Source organism: Alexandromys fortis, unplaced genomic scaffold (assembly GCF_014885135.2).
Source record: "Alexandromys fortis isolate MF-2015 unplaced genomic scaffold, M_Fortis_MF-2015_v1.1 scaffold_37, whole genome shotgun sequence".
Taxonomy (NCBI): domain Eukaryota; kingdom Metazoa; phylum Chordata; class Mammalia; order Rodentia; family Cricetidae; genus Alexandromys; species Alexandromys fortis.
In genome coordinates, this window is record NW_026067914.1 from 3584149 (window position 1) to 3612103 (window position 27955).

The window sequence follows — 27955 nt, forward strand, 5'->3', positions numbered from 1 at the left end:
GCCCAGGCCGTCACTGCCTCCGGACGTCCCCACCCCCCCCCCGTCCCGGTTCCGCGCCCCCCACTCCCCAACCCCGGCCCCCCGGCCCGGGCTCTCCAGGACCAGCCTGCACTCCTGGCGCCCTCATGTCTTCAAGGGACTGCCAGCACGATTTGACGTGGTGTCTCGTTCGGATCTCCAGGCAAGACCTCGGCATCATCAGACAGGCCCGCCTCATACTCTCAGCCACCGCGCCCCGAGGAGGTGCAGAGTGAGGCGATTGCCTCTGAGCCACCCGCAGCGCCCCAGCCCGGTGCAGCTCCAGCCCAGAGCTCCGCGCGCGCAGCCGTGTCACCCCTCAGCCACAGCAGGGGCTGCTGTTCAGACTTGGTCTTCTTGGGGTCCAGGAGGCCGGTGTGGGAGGTGTCGGCAGCCTTCTCGCTCCTCGCGGCGGTGGCGGTGGCGGCGGCGGCGGCTGGCACGGTGGCCGCCGCCTCCTGCGTGTCCTCGCTGTCCGGCGCGACCCCTGGATTGCGTACTCTTGATCCCGACCTTCTGGGCGGGGCCCCGCGCTCCTGCCCGCGGTCCGGATGGGTCTCCTGGCTGGGATTCGGGCCACTTGGAGTTAATGTCCAACTGGGGGTCTACGGAGACCGGATCCGAGGTAAGAAGGGAGAAGCGAGCTGGAGGGGACCCGGCGGGCGGCAACGGTGTTGTCTGAGGGCAGAAGGGCGCGGCTGAACCCCAAGCAGGATACTGAGTGTAAAGTAGGGAGGCTAGCCAGAGCTCAAGAGACAAGCTGATCCGAGGAACGCTAGCCTTGCCGAGGGTACGTTCTCTTTTCCGCGTGGGAAAAAAAAAAGTCTATGGAGCACCTGGTGCCCTGGGACCCTGAAAGGCTGGTGGTCCGAGGGTTATTCCCATGACCCACCCTGGTAGGGCGCTGCTCTGTGCGGTCCTGGAACCGTGGAAGACTTGGCTATTCACTAACCCATCGCCGCCAGTGTCTTTTCCAGAGTGCAACTGCAGCGTTATCATAGCTCGGAGTGTAACTTACTGTTGAGCTTGTTTCGGTCTGTTCTGGAAGAAAGCTAAGCTCGGGGAAGGAGGGCTGCAAAGGTGCTGTGAGCCTAAAAATAGAGGTTCACCTCCTCTAGCGAAATCTTGCAAAGCTACATGCCTACCCTTCTCGGGCCTTTTGCTAGTACTTTGTTAATGCCCTTATGCGGATCAAGATTAAGAGAAGGGCTCCTGACAGCGACTCGGCCCCGGGGTTCTGTCTCGAAAGACTTTTGAGAACCTTCCAGGTCTCCGCTAGGCCTTCGAGGTGCTTGTTTTAATTTTCTCTTCTCTCCAGCGACTCTGGGTCTCTATCCCCCCAAGAACCCCCCCCCGCTCCCTCCGCCCCCCAACACACACACACACACACACTTTGTACCACTTCGTAGGGTAGATTCCTGAATGGGTTGGTTTCCAGCCCCACCCAGGGAAAAGGAACCCACGAATCAGGGTTCCTCTGCCTGGAGCCTCGCCTGTGGCAGGATCTGCCTTCAGAGCGGATGAGCGTGCCCAAGCCCGGAGTTCGCCAAGTTTGTGCTGTTTGACCAGGATAAATGCAACTCTGCCAATCCCTTCAGGGAATGTGTGAGAGAGCGCCAGACTCTCGCTTCCTCCGTATTTTGAATTTGTGTTTGTTTGGGGCAATCCAACTAACCCCCATAAGCGTGCACCTCCTCCCACCAAGCCTTCCAAGAGGGATTCGCTGTTTCCTTCTTGCCCTGACCATGCCCACTCCATTTCTCTGCGCTTTGGTGGGGGAGGTGTCTTTTTAAACAAATGGCAAGTGTCTAGCGTCCAGGAAGCCCGCAGCGTCTCTAGGTTACTGTTGTAAGAGTTTGGAGTGCTCCTGGGCCTAGAACTCTAACAAACGGACCCCCTTCTAATTTGCCTTCCAGAATCATCCCATATGTTTCCCCCTTTCTCCAAAGCACCCCGAATTCCCCCCCTTTCTCCATCTTGGGCTGGTCAGTTATGGGGAAGTGGTAAAAGAATGCGTCCTTAGTCGAGGACACTGAGCACAGAAGATAAAGGCAACAGCTCTTTTAGTAATGTCTGTCTGGACCCTAGAGGAGACACCCGAGTTCAGAGTGCACTCTCCTCCCACGCCTCCAGGTCTAGAAAGCAAATCCCAAGCAAACTTCCCAGCCTACCATCCCGCCCCCACAAAAGGTGCGGCGGCACCGGCTGGCGACGGGAGCAATCACCCACTTCAAAAGCTGTTTCTGTGACAGAGGATCAGGGTGTCTAAAAGCAGGTTGCCAAGAAACCACCTCAGGTGAAGCGCGGAGAAGGGGAATGGGGGGGAAGGAGCGGGAGAGTAGAAGCCTCAAAAGTGAGGATTCGCATAAGGACGCCTACAGGTCCCCGAGTTAGTTTGGGGATAGATGGTAGACACAGTGGTTCTTCTAGGGTTTTATATTTTAAAATGACAATTCAGCCTACCCGCCGCGCAAGCACTTACAAGGCCCGAGCGGTTTCTGGTGCCCCCTGGTGCCGGGAACTCAGAATCGGCGAGCGGCGGTTAGGCAGTCATTACCGCGGCTTTCCGCGCATCCTTTAACCCAAAGTCCTGGGACCCACCGGGTACCCACGTGCGTGGCACCAATAATTTTGCCCTGCTGAGATGAGCTGGTCCAGGATGGAGAGGGAAACCCGTTTTTCAATCCCGAGAGAGAACGAGGGGTCATTTGGCAAAACCAACCTCGGAGTGAAAGTTTGGTTCCTGCACGGGTCGGTTGGTGCCTTAAGCTATTCGCACGCGCGGCAAAGGCCAGGCGTGGCGAGGACTGGTCCCGCCGGTGCTTTGAGGGAAGAGAGCGGCTTTGGGGAAGATAAGCAGGGTTGCCTCGAGGCGGGGCCCCGACAGATTCCTGAGAAGAACCTCCTAGGAGACGCACACCCCATCTTTAGCCCCCGCTGTGTGGAGCAGGGGTGGGGGGAGGGAGGGAAGCAAGTGCCACCAACTAGAAGGTGGCTCAGAGAGGAGCGGGCCCCGGGGCTCTCAATAAAGAGTGCGCCCGCTTCGCCTCGGGATTGGAGGGGGGAACGCTTTCGGGGCGCCCTGGACTCCCGGCCTAGGATGAGATGGAGAGCCTCCTTTGGCGAGGCAGAGAGTGAATGTCCCAGTGTTCTCCTCCTTTGCCAGCGTCGCCCGCCACACTTCTGACCGAGGCTCTTCACATCCAATTTTAAAAGCCCTCCGTGAGCCAAACTGGAAAAAAGGAGGAAACCCTCGTAAAGCAGAAGGGAAATCTGGTGCCTTCGCAGCTTCCTGCTGGCGAGCACGGCGACCCGGGACGGCGCCTTAACCCCGCGCGTCCCTGCTGCTCGGGATCGCCAGCCATTTCGCACGCACCCGGGAGCTGGCAGAGCTGGCACCCCGGAGGCGGGAGGCCTCGCCTTCCCCCGCTCCGGCTCACGAAGCGCCTCTCTGCATTGCCTTTGCACTGCCTGGGAGTTTTCCTGGGCCTGCGCGCGGGGAGGGAACCAGAAGCGTCTTTTTCCCTCCTCTGGGGTGTACAAGCCAGCCCGCGCAGCCGGAACCTCGGCGCTGTGTGGTTCTGTCGCTTCCCAGTCTCCGAGCCCAACAGCTGCGGAGGCAACAGACGCCCAGGGGATGGAAATGAATTCGTCTCCGCGGCGGTGGGAGGTGGTGGCCGAATTAAACGCTTTCCTGGTGGCCTTATCAAGGGGCCTAGACTGGAATTCTGGGTGGAGATTGTGAGGGGCGGGAGGATGTACCCCAGAAAGGAGGAAGGGAAGTGCCTGGAGACTAACAGGAACGTTGCCAAGAGGTTTTGGTTTTGGTATTTACCTGGAAACTGTTTTGCCTTCCCCCACGGAAAATGTCAAGGTTATTTTATCAAATGTGTGAATTTTCTGATTTGAGAGTGCTCTCCAGGCAGTGCTCCCCCCCCCAAACTCTGGAACACTGGGAGAGAGAGTAACACCGTACCTTTAGGTGACTTAATCTCTCTCCTCATCCTCCCCCCACCCCCAGCTCTTTGGTTGGGACTTATGGCCAGGTTTACAGGGCTTTCCTTTTGCCCCTCTCACCCTAGGCTGCATGCCCCCCTTTCTAGGGATATGAGGCCTAAGAGTCCAAAGGACTTTGAATAGTGGAGGGTCGAGGCCTCCTAAAGTGTTCAGGATTCTGACTGTGGTCCTGGTGTAGCTAAGGGCACAGAACGCCATAATCTCTGTTGAGAGGGAAAAGGTGAGAGTCAAGATTTCACAGAGCTGCGAAAATAAAATCAAGAGCATCGTCGGGTATACCATGGAAGAGTTTTTTAAAAGCCCAAGATATATGGAATCCCTGCCTACTAGCAACGGCTAAAAAGTTATTGGGCCCTCGCTGAGCTTTTTCTTGAGTTCATGTTCATGATTCCGAGAAGTGAACTGGCATTTTAAGCCACGTCGATGCTTCCAAAGTTAGGTAACTTAACCCAGACACTTTTAGCAGGCCAGAGTCTGTAGTTCCACATTAACTTGTTCTGGTGACTACATTTTTATTTATTCGGGTTGTTTGAAGGGTGGGCGGCAGACAGGGCACTGGAGCCTGCATCCTACCGAGCTGGAAGGAGGGCCCAGCCTGGGACAGAGGAGTGAGCTTGATTTTAATCCTTCCTGTTGCTTGCTTGGGTGGAAGGCTGGCTTCCAGGCCTCAACTATGGAAGCTGCCAGGTGGGGAGGGACGGTTTCTGTCCAGGGCCTGGCAAAGGCAGCCGGATGGGGACTACCCTATTCGCCCCCGAAGGACTGTAGGGTGCCGCACGCCAGTAGAAGCAGCGGGTTAGAAGTTGTAGTATAAGTTTACGTCCAAAATCTGGGGTCTGGGGAGTGGAGGGCTGAGAAGTGGTCAGCAGTGGCGGGGTCGGGAATGCGGGCTGCACCTGGGGTGCACGGGAATCAGAGCAGGAGACCATGGGTGCTCGGGTAAACGCGGGTCTGCAGCTGTGCGGGAAGAGAAGCCTAAAGTTGAGAGCAGGTCTGCGGGCAGCGCCAGGATCCTGGGCATCCGAGCCTAACTTGCATGGTGCGGTTCTCTCCCCCACGCCGCCCGCCCGCGCAGGTGCCGCCGCTGGACGGGATTCTAAGATGAAGTTATGGGATGTCGTGGCTGTCTGCCTGGTGTTGCTTCACACCGCGTCCGCCTTCCCGCTGCCCGCCGGTAAGAGGCTTCCCGAGGCGCCCGCCGAAGATCGCTCCCTTGGCCGCCGCCGCGCACCCTTCGCACTGACCAGTGACTGTAAGAACCGTTCCCTCCCTCCTGGGCCATCATCAGTGGACCCCAGGGCACCCGCACGCACGCAGGCATGCAGCCACCCGGGACCAGTCGTGAAGGCTGTGAGCCTCCCAACTCTCGGGCTAAGTGGGAAGAGCGCTGAGACCCTTAAGGGAACTCCTCTGCCCGCTGCTGCCCAAGGGTCCCAGGTGCCTTTCTTGTAAGCAACAAGGGATCCTTTGTCCAGTGCGGAGATTATGAATAATGTCCCTTTATCATTCCCATCAATAAATCTCCCACTACCACCACCATCACAGCCAAACACCACCAGAGCACACATTTCTTCTCTGCCCCTCTAAGAACAGCCCCCCTTCTTTTTTCTTCTTCTTCTATCGCTGTTTTACTGTGCCTCACCGTGCTTAAGTCTAAAATCTCTTGCATTTCTATCCCTACCTGCAAGGGGATATGTGAAAACCCAGCCAGAGAGAACCCAGAAGGGCCTCCGTGTCCAGGGCTAGCATCTGCCTAGCGTCAAGTCTGTTCAAGAGTTCTGTGGTAGGAAGACATCAGGGTGGCTAGAGCAAGCAGAGCTGAAAGATAGAAGCATTCAGAACACCCCCCGGGATGCTAATTCAAAGAAAAGCAAAGGAACAAATGAACAGGGTACTCTTACTTTAAACAAGCATGCCGTTTACTACTCAAAAGCTAGCATTCTAAAAGCAAGCAATTATAGACATGATTTGATACCACCTATGCTCCATTCCTCAAAAGCCCATCTGGGTAAAGTGAGATAGATACATAGCAAATGACGGAGATGGGTGGGAAAGTATCTAGGCAACAAAGGTAGCAACAGAAAAATAGACACTCTCAAAATACTCATTCCCACCCACTCATACCCCACCCCCTAGAATTATTGACTTTGATGTTCTGCACTTGAACTGTGCTGTGGACATGACCACCCAACCATCCAGGAAGCACCATAGCCCAAGTCAGCCCCAGGACTGAAAAAAACCAAACTCTGTGGTCTTGTACTAGGAAGCAAACATTAAATGTGACGTGCTTCTTGCACAAGTCCCACGAAGGTAAAATTCTATGAGGATTTCTAGAGTGATCTAGGGTTTAACATGGAATGTAGTTAACCCCCTGAATTTCAAGCATGAGTCCCAAGACTCTCCATCAATAAATGGAGTAAACCCATCTTTAATGAGTTCCACACCAATCACAAGCTTAGGATGAGTGTACAAACATTTCTCCAGAAGAAATTCTAAATGCCCTCTCTGCCATTGTCTTCGTTCATCTATTCCTACAGGGCCAGCCAGAGGGACAGGAACACAGTGGCAGATAATAACAGTTCTCTAACTCAGACATCAGTGGAGAGAGCACAATGGCTGATTGCAAGCTGATTAGTTCCTGGAGGTTCAATTGCCCGCTGTATAAGTATCCTATCCACCTGGGCTGGCTAAGTTGAGCTTTCCATTAATTCTCACAAGTGAGTGGCTTTAGAATTCAATGAACAGTTTACCACTGTCCACAAAAGAGAAGCCTTTCTTCTCCCGCGTGCCAGTAATAACCAGGTCTGCTCCATGGCCTCCATGTTCCTGGCTTACCCATCCTTTGAGACTGGAGTCCTCTAGGACGGTAGCGGACGTCATGCCAGGAGATTCTAATATAATTGGTTTGAGGTGTCGCCTGGGCGTGGGGACTTTTAGATGCTTTCCAGGTGGGACTAGTGGCCATCCAAGATTGCATCACCACAGCTTGAAAACACCCTAGGAAAACCTACAGCTTCTGTGAGTTAATCGGCTATGACACAAGGAAGATAGCACTGAATCCCATTGGCTGCATAGAGCCCAGGGTGATGTGAGAGGGAATGGATTCTCCCTTCTCAAATAATGCATCATCATCTGTGCACAAGATTCGGACTAGTGAGTTTGTTCAAGAGAGCAGAACACACCCAAATCTGCTTTGCCTGTGGAAAGATTCAGTAGAGCCTAGACAGAGAAATTACCCCAAGAGAAACTGAGCTGTGTCCTAAGCCAACTGACTTCTTTCCAGGTATGTTCAATTCAGTAGCAAGCTGTCAGTGCAGGGAAGGCAAAATAATGACAGTGTGCAGACTTTAAATACTCAACTGGTGTCGACACACCCCTGCCACAGTGCTGACATTTATATCCTGCACCGTACGTGGAGCAACTGGCTAAGTCTGGTATAGAAAACCATTAAGTCATTTCATCTCATTTGAAAATAAAAAGTGCTATAAATTTTGGTCGCTATGATTTCCTTTGGGTGCTTGGGATTTAGTGATTAAGCAAAAGAACTTCTGTTGCTTTAACAGTCACTGAGCCCTGTCCATCAGGGCACAGGAGCTGTGTCCATCTGCTCAGAACATTCACTCTTGGGTCTGCATCCATGCCACTGGGTCCATTGCAAACTGAGCGTCCCGAATTCATACATGATGTTGACTACGCAAACAGAAGTAATAACTGACTGGCTTGTCTTAAGGCGGCTATGAGATGGACGGCCCGTGGCCATTTTACACTGACTCAGAAACTTGGTTGCAGTTCGTCTTTGGAGGCACCCAAGACTTTGTCTCTCGCCCCCTTTGTTCATTTGTGCCTCTTCCTGCCATTGTCTGGTTAGAGACAGTGTAGGGTGGTGTCTGTAGTGCGCAATATACAGATGCTACAGCATTTTAAGGCTAACGGGGAAACTTGACGCTTCTGAGAGCTGAAAAGGTGAAGTCTAAAGTGCCAGATGTCCATAATGGCAGCAGACAGGTCTGTGGAAACTAGGGGCAGTGGTCACCCAAACCAGTAAAATATATTTTGTACGGAAGGGAGAAACTCTATAGGGCTTGGATGGTCTTCAACGGATAACTAAAACTGATTGCTTTCATTTTTTTATACTTCAGGTAGCTCCTAACTTATTATAATACAATGGAATTACAACCTGTCAGATTGGTAGCAGGACATGAAGTTTTCTGTAGAAATAATCTTTTCGATCAAGCTTTCAGGGAATAACCCATAAAATGCGTCATGTGAACCATGATGAAACTGAACCGTAACTCACAAGGTTACTAGGTAAGGGTCTCTGCCCTGGGTGCCATATCCCATCATATCCGGTGTAAGAGACAAGGATGAATTGTATGTAGAGAAGCCATTAGAATGAGCATTGACTTTAAAACTGAAAACTTGAATGAAGCCAACTCAGCACAGTACAGTAGATGGTGTTAAACTTGCAAATCTCATATTTTGAGATGTGGAACTCTAAATAGGTAAGCACCACCCACTCGCTGCTTCCACCTGTACGGAGGAGCCAGTAGGAAAAGTAACTCGCTATATAAGCGGGAAAGGAGGCCTGGCTCTTGGAAAGGGGCTCTTGAAATTAAAGTCAGTGAGGAAGACTCTTTTAGGAAACACTGATACCTTGAAATCTGAGACCAGCATCTTCTTCCTCAAGCCCTAATAACTGTTCTTCAAAGAAATGCTTCCAGGGCTCACTTATAATTGAGCAGCCGTAGGACATTTCACTGGCCCATCAGCCTAAGAGTTATGCTCAGAAGAGTCAATGTTAGCTAACACAAAAGTGGAAATGTCTGGCATTTCCTTTCCTACTATATGTGTGACAGTTCTTTAAAATCCAGTGATCTTGGCCTTTGCTTAATGAAAATACTTACGGTGTAATTAATCATTTGAGCTCCAGCAGAAGCCATTTTATATTAAATACTCCCATATGCCAGACATGGGCAGCATCCAAAAGGCAAACATGGATCTAGTTGTAAATTCTAAGGAGACAGATAGGCAGGTGGAAAGGTGAGTGGACAGGCAGCAGTAGGACAGATAGATACACCTATCCTTTGGCTAAAGTCATGCCGCCAAGAATTCCTAGCTATGTACTTGCTGGGATTTAGAGAGCAGGACAGCAAAAGTCCAGGAAAGGGATTTAAGGCATGTTTGAATGGTGGGTATTTGGAAGGAAAAGGGGGCGGGGAACATTCCAGACCAGAGAGCAACATGAGGAACTTGTGGCCATGCTATAGGGGAAGTGTAGTCAGACATATAAAGGAGACAGAGCAGTGGGCGTGAGCTGGAAGAGGGACTGAAGTGGTGGTGTGAACTGGGAGATGTCTCCCCAGGTGATTATGGAGGAGGGGCTGAAGTGGTAGGAACTGAGAGATGTCTCCCCAGGTGATGATGGAGGAGGGGCTGAAGTGGTAGGAACTGGGAGATGTCTCCCCAGGTGATTATGGAGGAGGGGGCTGAAGCAGTAGTGTGAACTGGGAGATGTCTCCCCAGGTGATGATGGAGGAGGGGCTGAAGTGGTGGGAACTGGGAGATGTCTCGCCAGGTGATTGTGGAGTGCTCTATCTAGGAAAATGCGTTTGCCCATTTTCTATGGCAAGCAGGTGACCGTGGGTGGCCTCAGCTATACAGATGATGTATGGCAAATATTAGTCCACTACTCATGAGTGGGGCTTTTAGAATAGGCAAATTTTTCACTTGTAGTTTTGTGTTCTTATTTTTAAAAAGCTTCAAGGCATGAGCACAGTCAAATAAAGTCACTCCCCATCAGGGGCATGTAAATACATCTCATTACTAAAGCTAGTGTCCCAGCACCTTCTAACTATCCATATGAGTAGCCTGGCTTGGAGCAAATAACTTAATATCCTAAAATCAAGCTAGTTTGAGCTCTACTGAACAAGGTTATCTCCACCTTATAGATGAAAGAATTAGATCTATTTAGATCCTGTCCCAGGTTACAGGTCTAGTAAGTAGGGAAGGCATATTTCAAACTTCAGGTAGGCATCTAGTCTCAAAGCCAGCCCTCAACATAGACTATGATTCTAGGTTAGTAGAATACAATTATGTAGCTGAAAATCTATCAACTAACCCTAAAACATAGATTTCCAGGAAAATCTGTTTTAGACTTCCTCTTGGTCCCTTTCTGACTCTTTCTGGCCTGGTGAGGTCTAAGGCAACATTATTAATGATCTCAAAGCTCACATCAGAACACATCAGACACATGGGTTTCTGTAAGGATTCCCACAAAACGGGCACAAACTTTCAGGAGAACTTCTGAGAAACACACTTGTTCTCAGATCAGTTCCGTGCTGCCAGGTGGCAGGCAAGCTTCAGGTGGAGGCAAGCATACATGAGTGCCAGGGGCAACAGGAGGTGACTACTCCAGAAACAAAGTATGGGTCACCACTATGACACAATTCCTACTTTGGCTAGCTTGGCAGAGTCAAAGACCACATTTGTGAGGCTTTAAAAAAATACTGGAGCTGAAAAGGCCTGACTTAAACAGTTCATGGTCGCGTGGGGGCCTGATGGCCCAGGCCTGGGACTCCAACTGCTGCACTCAATAGGCACCGAAGGGAGGATGATTAAGACTGAAAATTATTTCTTCTACATGTCGAGGTGGACATCTAAATTCTTCTATTGTGAGTTTAAGTAGTTATATGTCATTGGTTGACCATTTGGGAACTACACACACACACACACACACACACACACACACACACACACACGCCTCATTTGTTTTTCCCTTCAAGCCATTGGAGAATGCACTACAAAAGTCACAACATTAAGTACGTTAGCATATATCTCCTAAGAATAACACAATGTCTTGCCCAAGCACAAATCTACTACAAGGTCAGGAAATTTGATATCAGTGTAAAGCACTTGTCCAACAAATAGTCCAGCTTCACCAGTCCTGGTGATAATGTCCTCTATATTACTTTTTAAGTCTAGAATCATGTAGTACATATGATTATCTGGTTCCTGTATTCTTTAATCCCTTCTTGCAATCCTTGATGCTGACATTCGGGGGGGGGGATGTCTATTGTTTCCTTGACTGCTCCTCAGTTTGAACTTACCTGACTATTTCTATGTGGCTAGATTCAAGTAAATTTCTTTGAACAACTCTGTTCGTTGGGTGTTGTAATCTTGAATCAGAAACACCTAACACCACGTGATCCTAAATTGACTATGTCTGAATTGTCGTTAGTTGGCACGATCCTCACCAGGAAGTCAGAACTGTGGGTGTGAAGTTCCCCTTACACAGTCAGGAACCAGAAGGGCTAATAAGGCTGCGGGGGTGGGGGGGGTCATCAGGAGGGCCACCACAGGCCTGGGAGACAAAGAAGATGTGAAGTTGGAGGAACAGACAAAACCCCATGAAGCTACCCTGGTGCAGCCGAAAGCTGGCTCATAATACTCTCAGGGGACATGTGCCTCCAGATGAATATAGGAAAATCCCATTCATGGCACTCTGTTGAGTCTGTTGCTGCTCAGAAGGTTCATTGTCAGGCATTTCTAGGAACACAGAAGAGGCAGCGCACACCCCTGAGACTGATGGTTCTCCCTGTCCACAAATCACTGAACCAGAGCCTAGGCAAAGGTCTGTCCTCTGTCATACATGCTTTAGAGTCTAAACTGTGGTGAGATCCAGTCCTGGATCTTCTGTGCTTTGCCTGAAGATGCACAGTGGTTTCTGTTCCCCTGCCTCTGATATAAATACCAGTGAAGAATGATCACAGACACACTATGTTGACTTCATAGAACCATTCTTTCCATTCATTCCAAACTCAAACCTTTGCTTGTGTTAATCTTGACCTAAAGGTAGAGTTGACTGTTCCTGTCTTAGGACATCGTGGGGAGAAGAGCATCCAGGGGCACCACAGAATCAGACTTTGAGTCAGGGCAGCCCGACTCAAACACTTGTCCCCATACCACAAGACTACAACAGGCTACCCCAGGACACTCACACATGACTCTCCTGATGGCCAAAAGAGAAAGAAAGAGAGAGAGAAGAAAGGACAAAGAGGGGAGATAGAGGGATGGAGGGATAGAGAGAGAGGGAGGGAGGGAGGGAGGAAGGAAGGAAGGAAGGAAGGAAGGAAGGAAGGAAGGAAGGAAGGAAAAAAGGCAGCATTGAGGTTTTGCAAATGTAGTTATCTCCACATGATGCTTGTGCCTAGTTCTCTGAAGTCTTCCTGAACTCTTAGAGATTTCTGCCAACACATGGACAGGATAGAATCACTTTCCTCATATCCAGCTAGAGCTGTGTTCCTCAACCTTCCTAACGCCGCCACTCTTTAATACCTCATGCTGTGGTGACCCCAACCATAAAATCATTTTCGTTGCTGCTTCATAACTGCAATTTTGCAACCTTTGTGAATTGTAGTGTGAGGGTCATTTGACCCCCAAAAGGGTCCCAATTCACAGGTTGAGAACCGCTGACAAGCTCAGGTAGATTTTTTTCACCCTCTTTACTTCTCTGCCCTCTTCTCTTAATCCCTCTTGTTCTCTTAGGAGTCCCCAAGGCCCTCAGAGCTACTTTAATTCATTTCTCACCTCTACTCTGGGGAAGATCCAGGGGCTTAGGATGCGCTGTAGAGTCCTGTGGCTTCTTGGGGTTAGAACAGAACTCTTTAGGGAGGAGGAAGTAGAGACTTTCCGCCAGGGCCCTCAGTCCCCAATGCCAGCTACCACTGATAACACCACAAGAGACCGGTTTCCCTAGTGGCTCTTTTGCACAATTAATTTTTTAAGTCTTCTCTCTTTTTTTTTTCCTTTTCTTTTCCCCAGAGCTCATGCCGAGTGCTCATTAGCATGGGGTAGTTATTGCTAGCTGTAAAGTGCTTTTAATCACACCAGGTGTCCATGGATTAGCTGACAAATGGGCACCCTGGAGGGTATTTTCCTGACTTAAAAGCAGGAGAATGGCCATTCCCCCACAGGGAGCCATGCTGTGTGGCTGGAAAACCATCATCACTACTGTAATAAAAGTATGGACCTCATACATAGAAATCAGAGCACTTGGAATATGAATAATGAAATTAATCTACTGTTCCACAACTGGGGTTTTTATTGATTGTTTGTGCTCACATGTAGTTATTATTAAGTTTTCTTAGTTGAGTTGTAGGCTAACAGCTCAAAATATGTATAACTAATAAGTAGGTGCCGGGCTGGTCAAAGTAGATGCAGATGCTGAATAAAATGGTATATTGGTTGCCCAAGTAGCTTTAATATATACCCTGTGCTCTTTTTCTGTATTCTGAAGTGCTGTACATTCTGACTGGTTGTCTTCTGCCTTGAGGGAATCCAGAAATGCTTTAAAAGAATAACTGCCAAACACTAGCGTCTTTACAGTGCAGAGATTCTTTAAACAAGCCAGTGTCACTGTTGGTCATGAGAAAAGAGGATGGTCACTCTAGAGAGGGTCAGACTGGCTTCATGAATTGCCTTAGTTGCTGACGGCTTCAGAAAAACAGATGCTGCTGAGCCCCTTCTGATTTAACCAAGAGTGGCCTCTTATTAGCTAATCTGTTCTGTACCCAAAATAGGAGAGCAAGACGGTCCTTGGATAAAGGAAGATAGTCCAGCATTTGGAACTTAGTGATCTCTGATATATTTATTCTAAGTTGAAGTATGTGATAAGATGAAGACTTTTAAACAACGCACAGCGATAAAGCTACGCAGAACTCCTCAGAACATTTTTCTGCCCTCTCGCCACACATTTCCGAGGTCCCCGACAGGCAAGCAAGAACAAGGGTTGACAGATGACCTTCTGGGTCTAGGACAAGTTGCCATGACTGACTGTAGCATTGGAGCAGGGAGCTGGAGACGACTCAGACAGAGTTGGTACAGCAAAAACAAAGGGGTTAAAGTTGAGATCTTGAAGAAGTTGTACCTGGCTTTTGAGTGACAGAGGCTGACAGATTAGAACAGGTTGTTACAGTACATCCCCTCAGAGGCTAACAGGGTCAATATGGCCTCCTCGGGTAGAAACTCAGGCTTGACAACGCCTGGAGTCAGGGCACTTGGTGGTACAAATGCAATGCCCTTTCTACATTTCTTTCTGGTTCTTTTCAGTAAGAACACAAATTGGTTTAGTAGAAGGCTGGCAATGATTAGTTTAAATTTCACAGACAGGTTCAGCTGAGCTAGGAGGTAAAGTGATGAGGCCTTCTAGATCCCAGAATACCTTCTGTGGGACTTCACGGTGTAGGGGCATGGAGGCTAATAATGGTAGCTGAGCTGAATGCTGCTCCCTGCATAGGTGGCTGGAAGCCAATACCTGTTAGCACTTTCTAGCCAAAGCTGAAACTGATCACACCTTAGGACTTCAGAGCTAGGGCTCCCCAAAGGACAGCAAGTTGACCTCAGGATGGCTAAGCCACTTGTCCAAGGTCAGGGACATGCTGGTCAGGGACTGACCCAGGCCTGGAATCTCAAGCTCTGTCTTCTCCAACTCTGCAGCAAGAGCTTGGTCACTGGTGCCAGACTGAGCCTGAGAAGCTTCCGGAGACGGGGCCTCTCTGTCTGAATCTGCCCCCACTGCTGGCTGCTGGTGTTCCGGTTGCGACTGGGACATTGGCAGATCTGCCTCAGAGTGATATACAAGAACAAGACGAGAGAGAGGTGCCCCCAAAAGGCATGGCTTGTCCCTTCTCAGAGACTCTTTGTTCTGTGGCCCATGGTGGCCTAACTTTGAGATCTATTTAATGCACTTGAGTTCATACCGGACTTTTCCCCTAGCAGGTGTATTTCCCACTTCCTGTTCCAAGTCTCAGAACTGGCACATCTCGCCCTTGTTTCTGCGTTAATTTCCCTCTGCCACCAGACTTTAAAAAGCTACAGAGCAGTAGACTTTTTACTTGGAAACAAAAAGGCATCATGCAGGACAAGACCTACACTGATCTTTGAAACCAAACCAGCCAAATTTCTACTTACTAACCACGTGGGTCAAGAGCAAACACGTCTCCCCTGAGCCTTTCTGGTCTGTAAGGAGGTCTATGGAAATGTCCAGTTCCACGCAGCTTGGCAACAGTATTGTCAGGTTTCCCCTTCACCCTGTGAGACTAAGCAGCCACTCCACCCTGATCCTATGCTAAGTGCTTCCAGGAAGCTATTGTTTAAGACCTCACTTTAGAAAACATTGCAATATGAAGAACTTTAATGTAATAATAGCCACATACCATATTTCTTGCAATAACTTTTCAAACTGAATGAAAGAAAATTGTGTTTGCACCTTTCTGGAAGGTACAGATGACTGATTCCTATGAAATGACATTAGTCATTCTTGAGAAAGTATACTGATCCTAGGCTAATGTCTTCATAGAAATAAACATTCGTGTGTGTTTGTGTGTAGACACACATAAGGATATGCTTATGTCTATGCCCAAGAGATAATTTCTATTTCTCAGACACAGCCTACATGGCAATGTGTCCTTTGCCTGCAGTAGAGGTAGGAACTTCAGATCGAATCCCCCCCTTTCCCAGGGTGTCTCCCTGTCCTCGGCCTATGAATAGTCTCCCATGGGAGACTTTGCCTCTCACAACTGACTACCCAGTGTCTCAAGAGAGCACTCCATGGTCTCTCACTCCTCAAGCCTAGCACTGTCTCAGAAGTGGGCGAGGCCCTCCAGGCACTGACTTCTAATCTGTGTTGCCAGCTAGGCCCTGGCTCCCTCTGTGAGCTCAGCACGTTTGTCCTTGCAGGTCCAGAGCCCAAGCTGGAGGCTGTAGAGTGCAGTAGAGAGGCAGAGCCTCCCACACGATCAGCGCCTGTGTCTTCCCTAGCGACTTGGCAGGTCTCAGGTTGGCCTGGAAAATCTCTTCTCTCATAGAGACACTATGGTGCTAGGGTCAGCCCCTCCCCCTTTCTTGGAACAGACACAGCTGCAGAAACCCTCCTCTGTTCTCTGCGTCCACTTCCCGAGTAGGAAGGAGTCGCATGCCCATGTTGTGTGGACTACTTTGGGTTACCTCTCGCTTGGATAGGCTAACAGCTGGCTGAGATGTTGAAAAGGACACATGGCTACCAATACAAAAGCGACCTTTGGGTTAACATATGGCTGACCTACAGCTTTTAAGAAAAAAAAAATTGACATTTTAACCATGTTAACCAAGACAACACTCTGAATTTTGGAAGTTTCTTTTTTTTTTTTTTTTTTTAGGTTAGCTGTTAAAAGGAATGCTCAGAGCCCTTCCTATTATCCCTATAAAAATGCAGTTGGCTTTACAAAATAGTGACAATCCCAGTCCGTAGTTCTTAAGGTGGCATTACCATTTTCCCCCATAATCAAGGGAGACAAAGCCTTTGTAGTGAACAGTTTGTTCCCCGAGTCATACCCCGTACAGGTCTCATTTGTTTAAATAGCAGTGTTTATACGAAGGACACATCAGAGTTAAAATATTTGAAACAGAACAATGCCAAAATATTTGGTTACACTCTGAAGGATGACTTCAAGCAACTGAGAACTTTGATATCTTGCCTTGAATCGTTAGCTTTCAATCAGACATATTTCCCACACCGTGTCTGGGAACTAAGCAAGTATTCGACCTATCTGCTTTCATTATCTATTTACTTACGTTACTTTTATCTCATTTTGCTTTTTGGTTGTTAAACTCGTGGTCTTCTTCTTTTGTGGTTTGCAAGTATGTTATGGTAAGTTTGCATTGGCAGGGGTGTTTGTAGCGCTCACACTGTAACTTGTCATAGGGTGAGAGCATGCAGTGCCTTTAGGATATAGTATAGGAGAGAATCTAAACCCATGCCCTTCAGCTCAGTGAAGTCCTAGCGGGTTAAAGCAGCTGTGGGCCTCTGAATTCAAGGTAGGATGTTACTTGCCTGGACGAGGCTAGAAGTTTCTGTAGCATTCTTAAGAACAGGCCAGTGAGGTTTTCCCAGCACCGTTCTACAGAATCATTTGGCCACTAACATCCCCTAAACTCTAAGCATGATAAAGCGGGGCTGTGTCTTCAAGTGAAACTCAGCGGCACCCAAAGGCCTGGAACTAGAAAATGACTCATCTCATGGTTTGAAAAATATGATGTTTAATCCTCATTTCTGATTATTAATTATTAAGCCCACAATTCACATATGTAAAGCTTTCCACATTGAAACCTGTTGTTTGCTCACATTTTTTTTTAAGAATATGAAAGAAAAAAGTTACCCTTCAGCTCAGTAAAGAGTCCGGTAAAGCCTGGAGCTGGGGCTTAAATGGCATTCCTCCTTAGCATCTATGTGGAAGGGAGACTCCCCATCAAAAGAGGAATCCTGAGCTAAATCTTCAGTTCAGCGCATTGAACCAGTGTGTCCCAGGGACAGTAAGGCCTTTTGCTGTTTTGTTTGCTTTTGTTGTTTTGAGACAAAGTTTCACTAAGAATCTCTGGCTGGCCTGGCACTCACTAGGCAAACCAGGTTGACTGGCCTCAAACTCCCAGAGCGCCACCTGTGTCTGCTTCTGGAGTGCTGCGGTTAAAGGCGGGCATCACCCCCACTTTTGTTGTTGCTGTTGTTTGTTTGTTTGTGGTTTTAAGTAAGATAACAGCAAAATTGAAAGGAAGGTACAGAAATCTCCCGCATGCCTTCTGCCAGCAACATCCCATGCTACCACTACCCCTCACTTGAATGGCATCAGCTGCAGTCACCCCAAGTCTGCAGGTCATATTGGAGCTCACTCTGTGTTGTACATGTGCGGGTTTGAGTATGGATTCAGACGAACAAGAAGCTTTTTCGCCAAGACTCTTCCCTGGTTCTGTGGAAGAGCCAAGAGGAATTTAAAATAAGAGAAAAGCACTGTCTCATAGTGACATAGTCAAATATTACAATATTTGTCGCATGCTAGATTTGAAACTATTAATCATTTTCATTCAGTATTTATCTCAGATGCCAACCTAACTCAGCATCCCCTGTTGCATCTGCTGAATAGAGCCTGTGACAAAGCTGTGTGGCCACCAAGTCTGGAAAATGGGGAGATTTCTCTTAAGAAGGTTGAAGGTGCTAGAGCCAAATTTTGCCCCTGGAGTATTGGTTCAGGTCTTCACAAGGCTCTGATAATATGAAATTGTGTCACGGGTAAATTCGCAAGTTTCTGAAACCAGGAAACTTGACTTCTTGCAACGGCAACGTCTTACTGTTAACGTCTGTGGAGTTCTTGTGTTTCGTCCTCCCTTTTGATTACTCTCCAGCTAATTAGTAATCAATCTTAACTTCTATCCTCCCGGGTTCCTAGCTTCATGATCTACTTAGGAAATTTTAAACAGAGTCAAAGGCCCCATAGTGTGAGTCCTTTGTTAAACAGAACCCTTTTTAAGAAGTTAAAAGCACCGTTGTATTTTAATTAGTCACTTCAAATATATCTATTTTAGAAGTTTGGGTTTCTAATTAAGCATTTTTACAAATATAAGAAAAACTAAAGTTTTTGTAACTAAACACAGACACACTGTATTTTCTCCTCGCTAATTTCACTATTTGTGAAATAAATAACAAAAAGCACACTCAGATCATTTTGAAAATAAACAGTTTTCCATATTATTAAAGCAGGATAATTTAAGGAACTGATGTCTTTCTAAGAAAACTCCCTAAAGGAGGTGCCCTGAAAAAACATTTCTAGGGAAATAATAGGAACCAAGCACCCTCTTCGGGTCCAGCCTCTGGAAATGTGTCTGGTCCTCCTCTTACAGAAGACGTGCCTGAGAGGCCATAGGACTAAGCTTCGAAGGGAGGCAGGGGAAATGATCTTTCTCCTCTCAGGTCTAAAGTATCCATGCTGCTCAGGGCTTCACCAGTTCCCCCCTCCCCCCTCAAGATCTGAGTTATTTTAGAGCCTTTCATTTCATGAAGACGCAGTTTTCCATAGAAGCCATAGTATCATCTTAAAACTTTTCTTTTTCCCCTCCAAAAGTGACCTCATTCTGTTATCAGGGCCTCCTGGTTCAGAGTTCTACCCCAGTTGTTTACACTCCATCAGTTCCTGCCGGAGTGGATCTCAGGTTTGAGGTCCAAATGGGCACAAAGCAAACGCGGGCCAAGCTAGACTACAAGGCAAGAACCTGTCTCAAAACCAAAAAACAGAAGCACATACAGTTTCTGCATGATCGCATTGCTATCCTCTTAGAGGCCACAGAGAACGAACGGAAAAGAAGACCAAGTTAGATGGTGTTAGCGCGCAGGGAATTACAGCAGAGGCAGAAGAATGGGGTGGAGGGTCTAGAGGCTTGGGAGGAGTTGCATTTTCAACAAAGAGGTCAGCCAGTGACTGAGTCTGTCACCATCAAGGATATACTTAAAGGCGATGTCAAAGGGGTATATGGTGCTGTGAAGGGCAGTGGCCCAGGCAGAGGCAGCCCTACAAAGGCTCATGTTTAAGCTGTATTTCTTGGTCTGGGTGATTTAGATCCTAAGGACATTTGGCCAAGCCTAGAGACATTTTCATCATCTTGTTATGAGGATGGAGAGTGGTTCTATAGCTTGGGTTTCTGTTGCTGTGCTAGATATCTGGCTGAAAGGGTTTACTTCTTCTCATAGGTTATATTCCATCACTGAGGGGAGAAAGCGAAGCAGAAACTAGGGGCAGGAACTGAAGCTGGGACCACGCAGGAACTCTAGTTACTGGCTCGTTCCTGGCTCGCTTTCAGGCTCACCTTCAACTTCCTTTCCTATATCACTCAGCCCTGCCAACCCACCCCCACCCCCACCCCCACCCCCCATCTAGGGATAGTTCTGCCCACAGGATGGGCCTTCCTATATCAATTCACACAAAAAAAAAAAAAAAGAAGGAAGGAAGGAGGAAGGAAGGGAAGGGGAGGGAAGGGGAGAGGAAAGGAAAAGACCCACAGATATGCCCACGGGCCAGACTGATAGAGGAAATTATTCTAGTTGAGGTCCTTTCTCCCCAAGTGTGTCAAGGTGACAACCTACATTAGCCATCATGAACTGAGCAGAGGCAAGGGACTCAGCTAGACATCCTGTGGATAAGACAGCTTCCTAAAGCAAGGAATGCCCCATCCCTCAAATGCCAGCAAACATTGGGAAGGGAGAATGAATACAAGTTGATTTGGTCAGAGATGACTAAGCCTGGGCACAGCAGAGGCCGGGTTAGGTACAGTCTTTCTGCCAGTCGGGGCTTCGGCTCTTAGATGAGGGCAACAGCAAACCTTGAAGCACTCTGGGCAAACAGGGCAAGTGATCTGAGTTAAAGAGTTTACCACTGACTGGGAAGCAGATTGCAGAGTGGTGAGGGCAGCTGGGACGCTAGCTCAGCTGATAAGGAGCATGCTATGAAGACATGAGCCTGAGTTCAACCCCCAGAAGTCGCATAAAAACCCATGACCAGAGACATGCCTGCAGTCCCAGCCTGAGGGAGGTGGAGAAGGTAGGGTCCCTGTGTCCTGCTGGCCAACCAGGGTAGCCCTGTGAGTTCCAAGTTTAGTGAATCATATCTCAAAATAAGACAGAGAGCAACTGAAGGAGGCACATGTGCTGACTTCTTGACTCCACATACTTGCACACATCTGTACACAAATGTGTACACATATATACACACACACCCCCAAAAGAGATGGAGGTGGCTAAGAGATGCAGCTCAGGTAAAGGGTTAGCAAGAGATAAATGAACCTAAGTCAGTACTGAAGCAGTTTGTCACTTAGAGTAACTGAGCCATCCAATGCTAATTTTCACAAAACAAACCACAGTGTACTTTTGATTCCAGTTTTCCCAGTCTTTTCGTTATTTTTAACACACTGAGGGTGTGCGTGTAAAATATAGTAGTGGAGCTAGGCACTTACCTAGCACCTCTTGCACACACCCATGCATGTTACATACATGCACATACAGAGAGAGAGAGAGAGAGAGAGAGAGAGAGAGAGAGAGAGAGAGAGAGAGAAGTCACATTAGCTGGATTTCATTTTACACAACAGGATTCTTGCTACATTTTAACCATTAGATAAGTAATGTTTATGATAGAATAATCTGAGGTAGAATAGACACAATGTAATCTTTCTGAGCTTGCCAAAATGGAAACCACCTACTCTTCCTAACAGCTTGTAAGCCACATATGACCCAAAGCCTACTGAATTGCCTGGAAAGGGATGAGAGGACCATAAAAGCTTAATACCTGATTTAAAGGGGGGCTAGGTTCCCCCTCTACTTGGTGTGAATTAAATCATTCCATGACTATTTCCCCCTTAGTTCCTCATCCCAGGTAAAATGAGCTACTCAGAATCTCAGATTGTAAATCCATGTCTTCCCCAGAAGTCTCAAACATCCTGGTGTGCTCTCCTCTTTCCTCCATTGGGGTCTCTTTTCCTGTTTGTAACCTCACAGTGGGGTCCCTGTGGCAGCTGCAGCCATAGCTGGCTTCACCCCTGGACCCAAGCCTGCATCTGTCCCCAAAATCCTCTCCTTTATATTCAAATCATTCTATTTTGTTGTTGTTGTTAGAATTGTTCCATTTGTTTGTCAGTAAAATACAAATATAATCTGCCCTTCTGTTTCCTTAGGTTTGGGGGATGGGTTTTTAAATGGAGTTGAGTTTTAAAGATATTTGTTTGCTCTGTCTGAATCTGGTCCTACTAAGTCAGGCAGAGTCAGGGTAAACTTATAGCAAAGTAGCAAAGTCAAAAGACATCACGTTTCCCCAGCCTCTAATTTCTCAGTTTGCTTTGATACTCGTAAACACCAGAATTCTGCAACAGCTTGAGAAAATGCAAGCGCCTCCATTCCTCCCCAAACCAGGGCACCCAGGTGTCTGCATTTCAGAGAGCATTTGAGAGGGTTTCTTTGAATGACAGCTGTATTCAAGACTATGAAACAGGACCTTAGATGCCACCCTGGTCTCAGCCACCTGTCTACTTGCTTAACCTGGCAGACGTCATTCAGACAAATAACTCACCCTTAAAGCTTTGTTTCCTACAAGGAACCATGTTAACACTCTTCTCTTTTTGACACCAATATTTCGCAAAGTGTTAGACAGCACATTTTAGCCTCTGCTTCTAGGGACCACTACAAACGCTTAGCATAAACGGATGATCACTTTGCTGGGGGTACAATTCTAGCTAGTTCCAGGGACGCTTTGGTTCAGAAGACTGCCTGAAATGATCGTTGTTGTCTCATGTGATGTTTTCTGTTTTGTTGAACAGCCAATATGCCTGAAGATTATCCTGACCAGTTTGATGACGTCATGGATTTTATTCAAGCCACCATTAAGAGACTGAAGAGGTCACCGGATAAACAAGCGGCGGTGCTTCCTCGCAGAGAGCGAAATCGGCAGACCGCAGCTGCCAGCCCAGAGAATTCCAGAGGGAAGGGTCGCAGAGGCCAGAGGGGCAAAAATCGGGGCTGTGTCTTAACTGCAATACATTTAAATGTCACTGACTTGGGTTTAGGCTACGAAACCAAGGAGGAACTGATCTTTCGGTATTGTAGCGGCTCCTGCGATGCGGCCGAGACAATGTATGACAAAATACTAAAAAACTTATCTCGGAGTAGAAGACTAGTGAGTGACAAAGCAGGCCAGGCATGTTGCCGACCGGTTGCGTTCGACGACGACCTGTCGTTTTTAGACGATAACCTGGTTTACCATATTCTAAGAAAGCATTCCGCTAAACGGTGTGGATGCATCTGACTCCGGCTCCAGAGACTGCTGTGTATTGCATTCCTGCTACAGTGCGAAGAAAGGGACCAAGGTTCCCAGGAAATGTTTGCCCAGAATGGAAGATGAGGACCAAGGAGGCAGAGGCGAGAAGGAAGCAGAGGGAGAGGAGGAAGAGAAGGAGGAAGGCATCCATCGTGGGAGCCTGGTAGAAGAAGGCCCAGCTACAGACAACTGGATAGGAGTGAGAACAGCCGTCTGAGCACTCCAGGATGGCAGGTGAGGTCACCAGAAGCTCAAGGCTGGTGTCCCTGCTTAGCTGTTGCCAGCATTTAACTGACACAGTCCATGGTCACCGATTGCGGTCCGAGTCGCCGATGCATGCAGAGAACCAAGCCAGTGGTTCTTGCTCACGTGTCTGAAGACACCAGGGAAATGTCTGATTCTGGTGTCACCTCTTGTCACTACATTTTCTGATGAAAATAAGAAAGATGTATTTTCCTGTCACTCAACGGATTCACACCCTAGAAAGGAGGGGGGGAACAAAAGCAGAGGTACAAAGAGATCATAACGTTTGGATTTGAAAACCGAGGCCTGAGGTTGACTACATCCAGCATTTGGGGGTGGGGGGACACTTGGTGGTTGAATTTGAACACAGTGTACGGGGTAGGGAGAAGTTGGCTAGGAACCCAAAAGGCTGTCCACCTGCTTAAAAACAAACCAGAAGGCATTTTCTTGATGTCCTCGGGAACAGGAAGAAAGCTGTGGTTTTCGGCAGCATCCTCGTAGGAGAGCTAGTGGGGAAGGCCCCCAGCTGCCCCCCCCCCCCCCCCCCCCCCCCCCCCCCCCCCCCCCCCCCCCCCCCCCCCCCCCCCCCCCCCCCCCGCCAGGGAGACCCCCGGGGCCTGTTGGTTTACAGAGACTGACGTTACATACACAGCTCCGTTTATGCGTGGTCACCAGTGACCAGAGAAGCTACTCGATGCAATGCATCTGTTTCAGATACAGAGATATAGAAAAGATATTTATTAAGATTTAAGTTATTGTTATTTATTACCATTCACTAATGAATTTCTCTCTTCTTCCCTTATTTATTAAAGTCTCTTTTCAAAGGTGCCAAAGTATATGTGCTCACAAAATACAAAAAAAAAAAAAAAAAAAAAAAAGGTAACAAAAGGAAGTATTAATTGGGAACAAGGGTCCATCCATACTCTTCAAAGTATTAAAAGGGTTTCCACTGGGCAAAAAAATCACTTACTTTACCTTTATAAGACAACCCCTCATTAAATGACCCAGGTTTCCCCCGTTTTGTGGACAGGCTCTCCTGTGGCTTAGGCTGACCTTGAACTTACTGCTTGGTCAAGGATGACCTTGGCTTTCCGATCCTCCGACTTGCTGTGGGGTTCAGAGCTCAGACAACTCACCCCATCTCTGCTCTAGGCATGGGAATTCAGGGCCTCATCCGGGCTAGGCGACTCTAGCAGCTGAGTTACACCCTGTTAAAGGAGCATCTCAGCCCCGCCCCCTCACCTGCAGTCCCAGTGCCGTTGCCACTTGGCGGCTCCATTTCATCCCTGCCCCATCACTGAGCAGAGAGGCCGCAAGCTCCGCTTTCCTTCCACATGTGTGACATCATAACCACATACACAGAAGGATGAATTCCCCTTGGTCGTCCTGGACTTGCAGTCACCTAAAAGTGAAATGAAGGACCTGCCAGGTAGCCAAGGTTTAGCCCTGCCGGATGGCACCTCTGCCTCCATTCTTGCCCACCTACCTCCTCCCTGAAGGCACACAGGCAGAAGCACATGGGGAATCTCGGAGGGAGAAGTCATCAGCCTTGTCCTTTGCCAGATCTGTGGTCATCTGGGGTCAACATTTGTGATCCCTTCCAACCCAACGAGTTCTAGGAAGAAAGGTTGACAGAAAGAGGCCACAGGACATAGGAGGCCCACCCTCATTGTGTAGAGGGGAGGAAGTAGATGGGAGAATGGCACCTCTCACTGTCCCCATAGTGTACCTGTCTAGCTGGCATACAGGTCATGCCTTGAGTCCTATGTTAGAGCTTGTTACAAATTTCATAAATGGAATTTTATGCAGAAATTAATTAATCACTTCCTTCGTAGCTGCTACCCCCCAAAGTAGGACCAATTGGCCTATCTCAAATAATCATGTTAAAATTTCAAAGTAACCAAGAGGTAAAAGTTGCTGGACATCCCACTCCCTGACCCATGGCCCTAAAGACCCAAGTTATCCATGGTTCCACACCCTCTGCAGGACTGGGAAATGGAGGCAAAGGCTGCACTCTCAACCTCTCCTGCTCAAAATGGTGATGCCCTCAGCTGCCTGGCATGATTCAGATGCATTTCAGGATCTTCTGTTCAATTCTGAGAATCCTGGTAGACATGGTAGCTGATATTCCCAGGTCCAGACACAGCCTTCAGCTCTCGGGGGAGTCTCTGCTCAGTATCATCTCCACACTGCAAGCAGGTTCTAATGGGAGCAAGCTGCTCCGCCTAGTCCACAGAAGGGTAAAGTTGGTGATTTTTTTTTCATTATTGTTGTAATCACCATCTAACACAGTAAGGAGCACGCTTCTTTGGAAGTTCTGATCTCCCTGATCTGTCTCGGTCGTTTGTGTTATACAACCAAAGTTCTCTACAGACTTTATTTTTGTACAATATCATTTTGTAACTTTTTACAAATAAAAGCTCATTTCTACTGCTTCCTGTACCTTTGTATTTATTTCCTCCAATGCCAGTGGACTCTGGCTGGGCCAGGCAGGTATCAGATATTGATTGAGAGCTGTGCCCTTCATCACCATTCAGTGCCGTGGTTGGTCAATGACCACGCTCATCAACTCCTCATAACCAGTAACTACTCAGGTGAGGGAAGGCTTGCAAAGTTGTTCTTCATTTATTCATTCAACAAATATTCATGGGGTGCCTACAGTGTGCCAGGCATCATACAGAACACTGGAGATTCAAAAGTGGCAGGCAGTGAATAGATAAATAGATTTAAAAAAAAAAAAGTAAATCCTTGGTCTTGGAGAACTGAGATTTTGTTTGGAGGAAGACATGGTATTCAATATTGTAGTGACCTGTATGATGGGTATTACCAAGAATGCAAGCAGAATACTGGAATCAAAAATAACAGTAGAGCCCACTTAGAGGTGACCTTGGGACTAAATATAAGAAGTTGTGTCAACCAATCAGAAGCATCCCAGCAGAAACAGCAACTTACGCAAGACCCTGAGGCAAACAAGAGCCTAGACAGAGTCCCTGATACTCCATGGCAAAGTAGCAGAATTGTTCGAACTGTGCACATAGCTGTAGCTTACTGCATTCTGGTGGGAACAGACTAGAGAGGACCTGCGATCTTCCTGGACTGAATGAAAGGAGTAGATCACACACACACACACACACACACACACACACACACACACACACACACAATTTGGTATATTTGGGCATTGTGGTTTCTGGCTCACCAAGAAAAACAAAACAACCAGTGGCCAACGTTGGAAATTCAACCACATTCAACCAAGAAGAGTGAGTGTGTTGAAAGCTGGGAAATCCTTAAAAATCAAAAGGGGAGCTTTCACCATCCCGTGTGACTCTCTCACCAGGGTCATGCTGCCCCAGTCTGGCAGCCGCCTCCCTCACAGGTGTGGTCCGCAGACAGGAGCTGCTCTCCCTGGCACCAGGCTCTTCAAGTTCACATGGCTTGTGATTTTAATATCTGAGGAGGGTTTTCTCCAGTGTTGGGCAAGGAATCTAGGGTGAGTGCCAAGTGAAGCAGGCTTCAAAATAAAGGGTCCACTCCTGCAGGGCGTGGTGGCATGCGCCTTTAATCTCATCACTTTCTGAACCTGAGACTGGAAACAAAAAGAGCATCTCCTATACAGATTCTGTTTGAGCCACAACCGGTTCACTCTGGAAGCAGAATCCCCCAGAAAAGGGAACCTGAGACGTGGCCAGCACCGCCACATGGTCCACCCTTGCAAATGGCAGAGAGGGACTCAGGTCTCAGCCAGGAGCCTCTGGCTTTTTTCCACTGGGTGATGACTGTTGAATCCTGAGTGTCTTGTCGAGACACGTTAGCAGGATTGCTACTGTAATCCCACGCAATAGTTAACTCATCTTCAGCCTTAGCCACACGACATCCTGAATGAAATTAAAACCAAATGCCGCCAAGTCATCCCTGAAAATAAACAGAGAGTTGGGGAAATAAGGGAAAACACACACTTAGTCACACATAACCACTCATGCCCGGCCACAGCAGGTGATTGTAATGGAGATGGGACTGAAGACTGGGGGCTTGAGGGCAGCCGGCAACACTCCCCAGGAGGTACACGATGACAGAAGTAGGTAGAAAGCGCCTTGACAGGAGCAACAGGTAAGACGAGGGGCAGAAAGAAAGACACCATGGAATAGCCTTCTTGGATAAAATACAAGCAGGCTGTCCTGCTAAAGCTTAATTCAGGTAAACACACAATTTCTTAGTATAAGCATGCCTCCTCCTATTCTGGGATATGTGATGTATAAAACATACTCACTAAAAATATGGGTTATTTACCTGAAATTAAGTTTAATTAGGTGTCCTCTAGTTTAATTTGCTGAGTCTGGCAAGAGAAAATGGCATTGTAACGGTCTGGGTAGGGCAAGGCAAAGAGTGAGGCAGAGGCTGCGCTGGACTGGGCTGGGAGAAAGAATGATGGGACCCAGCATGACAGAAGAGCAGTGGGTATTCAAGTCACAACATGTAGGACCCACCTTGCTTCCTGCCATGATGAAATAGACTAAACCTTTGAAACTGCAAGAAAGCCCCCAGTAAGATGATTTTTTTTATTAATTAACTTATTTTTTAAACGATCTTTCCTAATTTTACATGCCTATCTCAATTCCCACTCTTTTCTTTCTTCTCTCTCCCCCCATCTTCCCCCTACCTCACCCCCCAATCCACTCCTCAGAGAGGGAGGCTTCCCATGGGAGTCAACACAGGCTGGCACATCACTCTGAGGCAGCACCAAGAACCTCTCTCCTATATTTAGGCTGAGCAAGTTATCCCTCAAAAAGAATGGGCTCCAAAAAGCCAGTTCAGTCACTAGGGATAAATCCTGGTCCCACTGCCAGGGTCTCCACAAACTAATCAAGCCACACAACTGGCACCCACATTCAGAAGGTCTAGTTTGATCTTCTGCAGGTTCCCCATTGTCAGTCCAGAGTCAGTGATCTCACACTAGTTCAGGTCAGCTGTTTCTGTGGGTGTCCCCATCAGGGCCTTGATCCCTTTGCTCATATTATTGC

At 48.0% G+C, this 27955-nt stretch overlaps 1 protein-coding gene across 1 annotated transcript; it reads left to right on the plus strand.

Moving 5' to 3' along the window:
* The first annotated feature begins 159 nt into the window (after window positions 1–159).
* Gdnf (glial cell derived neurotrophic factor) lies at window positions 160–23470 on the plus strand. The gene is made up of 3 exons (XM_050139031.1): window positions 160–643; window positions 5111–5287; window positions 22198–23470. Exons 2-3 carry the CDS (start codon window positions 5137–5139, stop codon window positions 22680–22682), a joined length of 636 nt encoding a protein of 211 aa, XP_049994988.1. The 5' UTR covers window positions 160–643; window positions 5111–5136; the 3' UTR covers window positions 22683–23470.
* Window positions 23471–27955: the final 4485 nt, after the last annotated feature.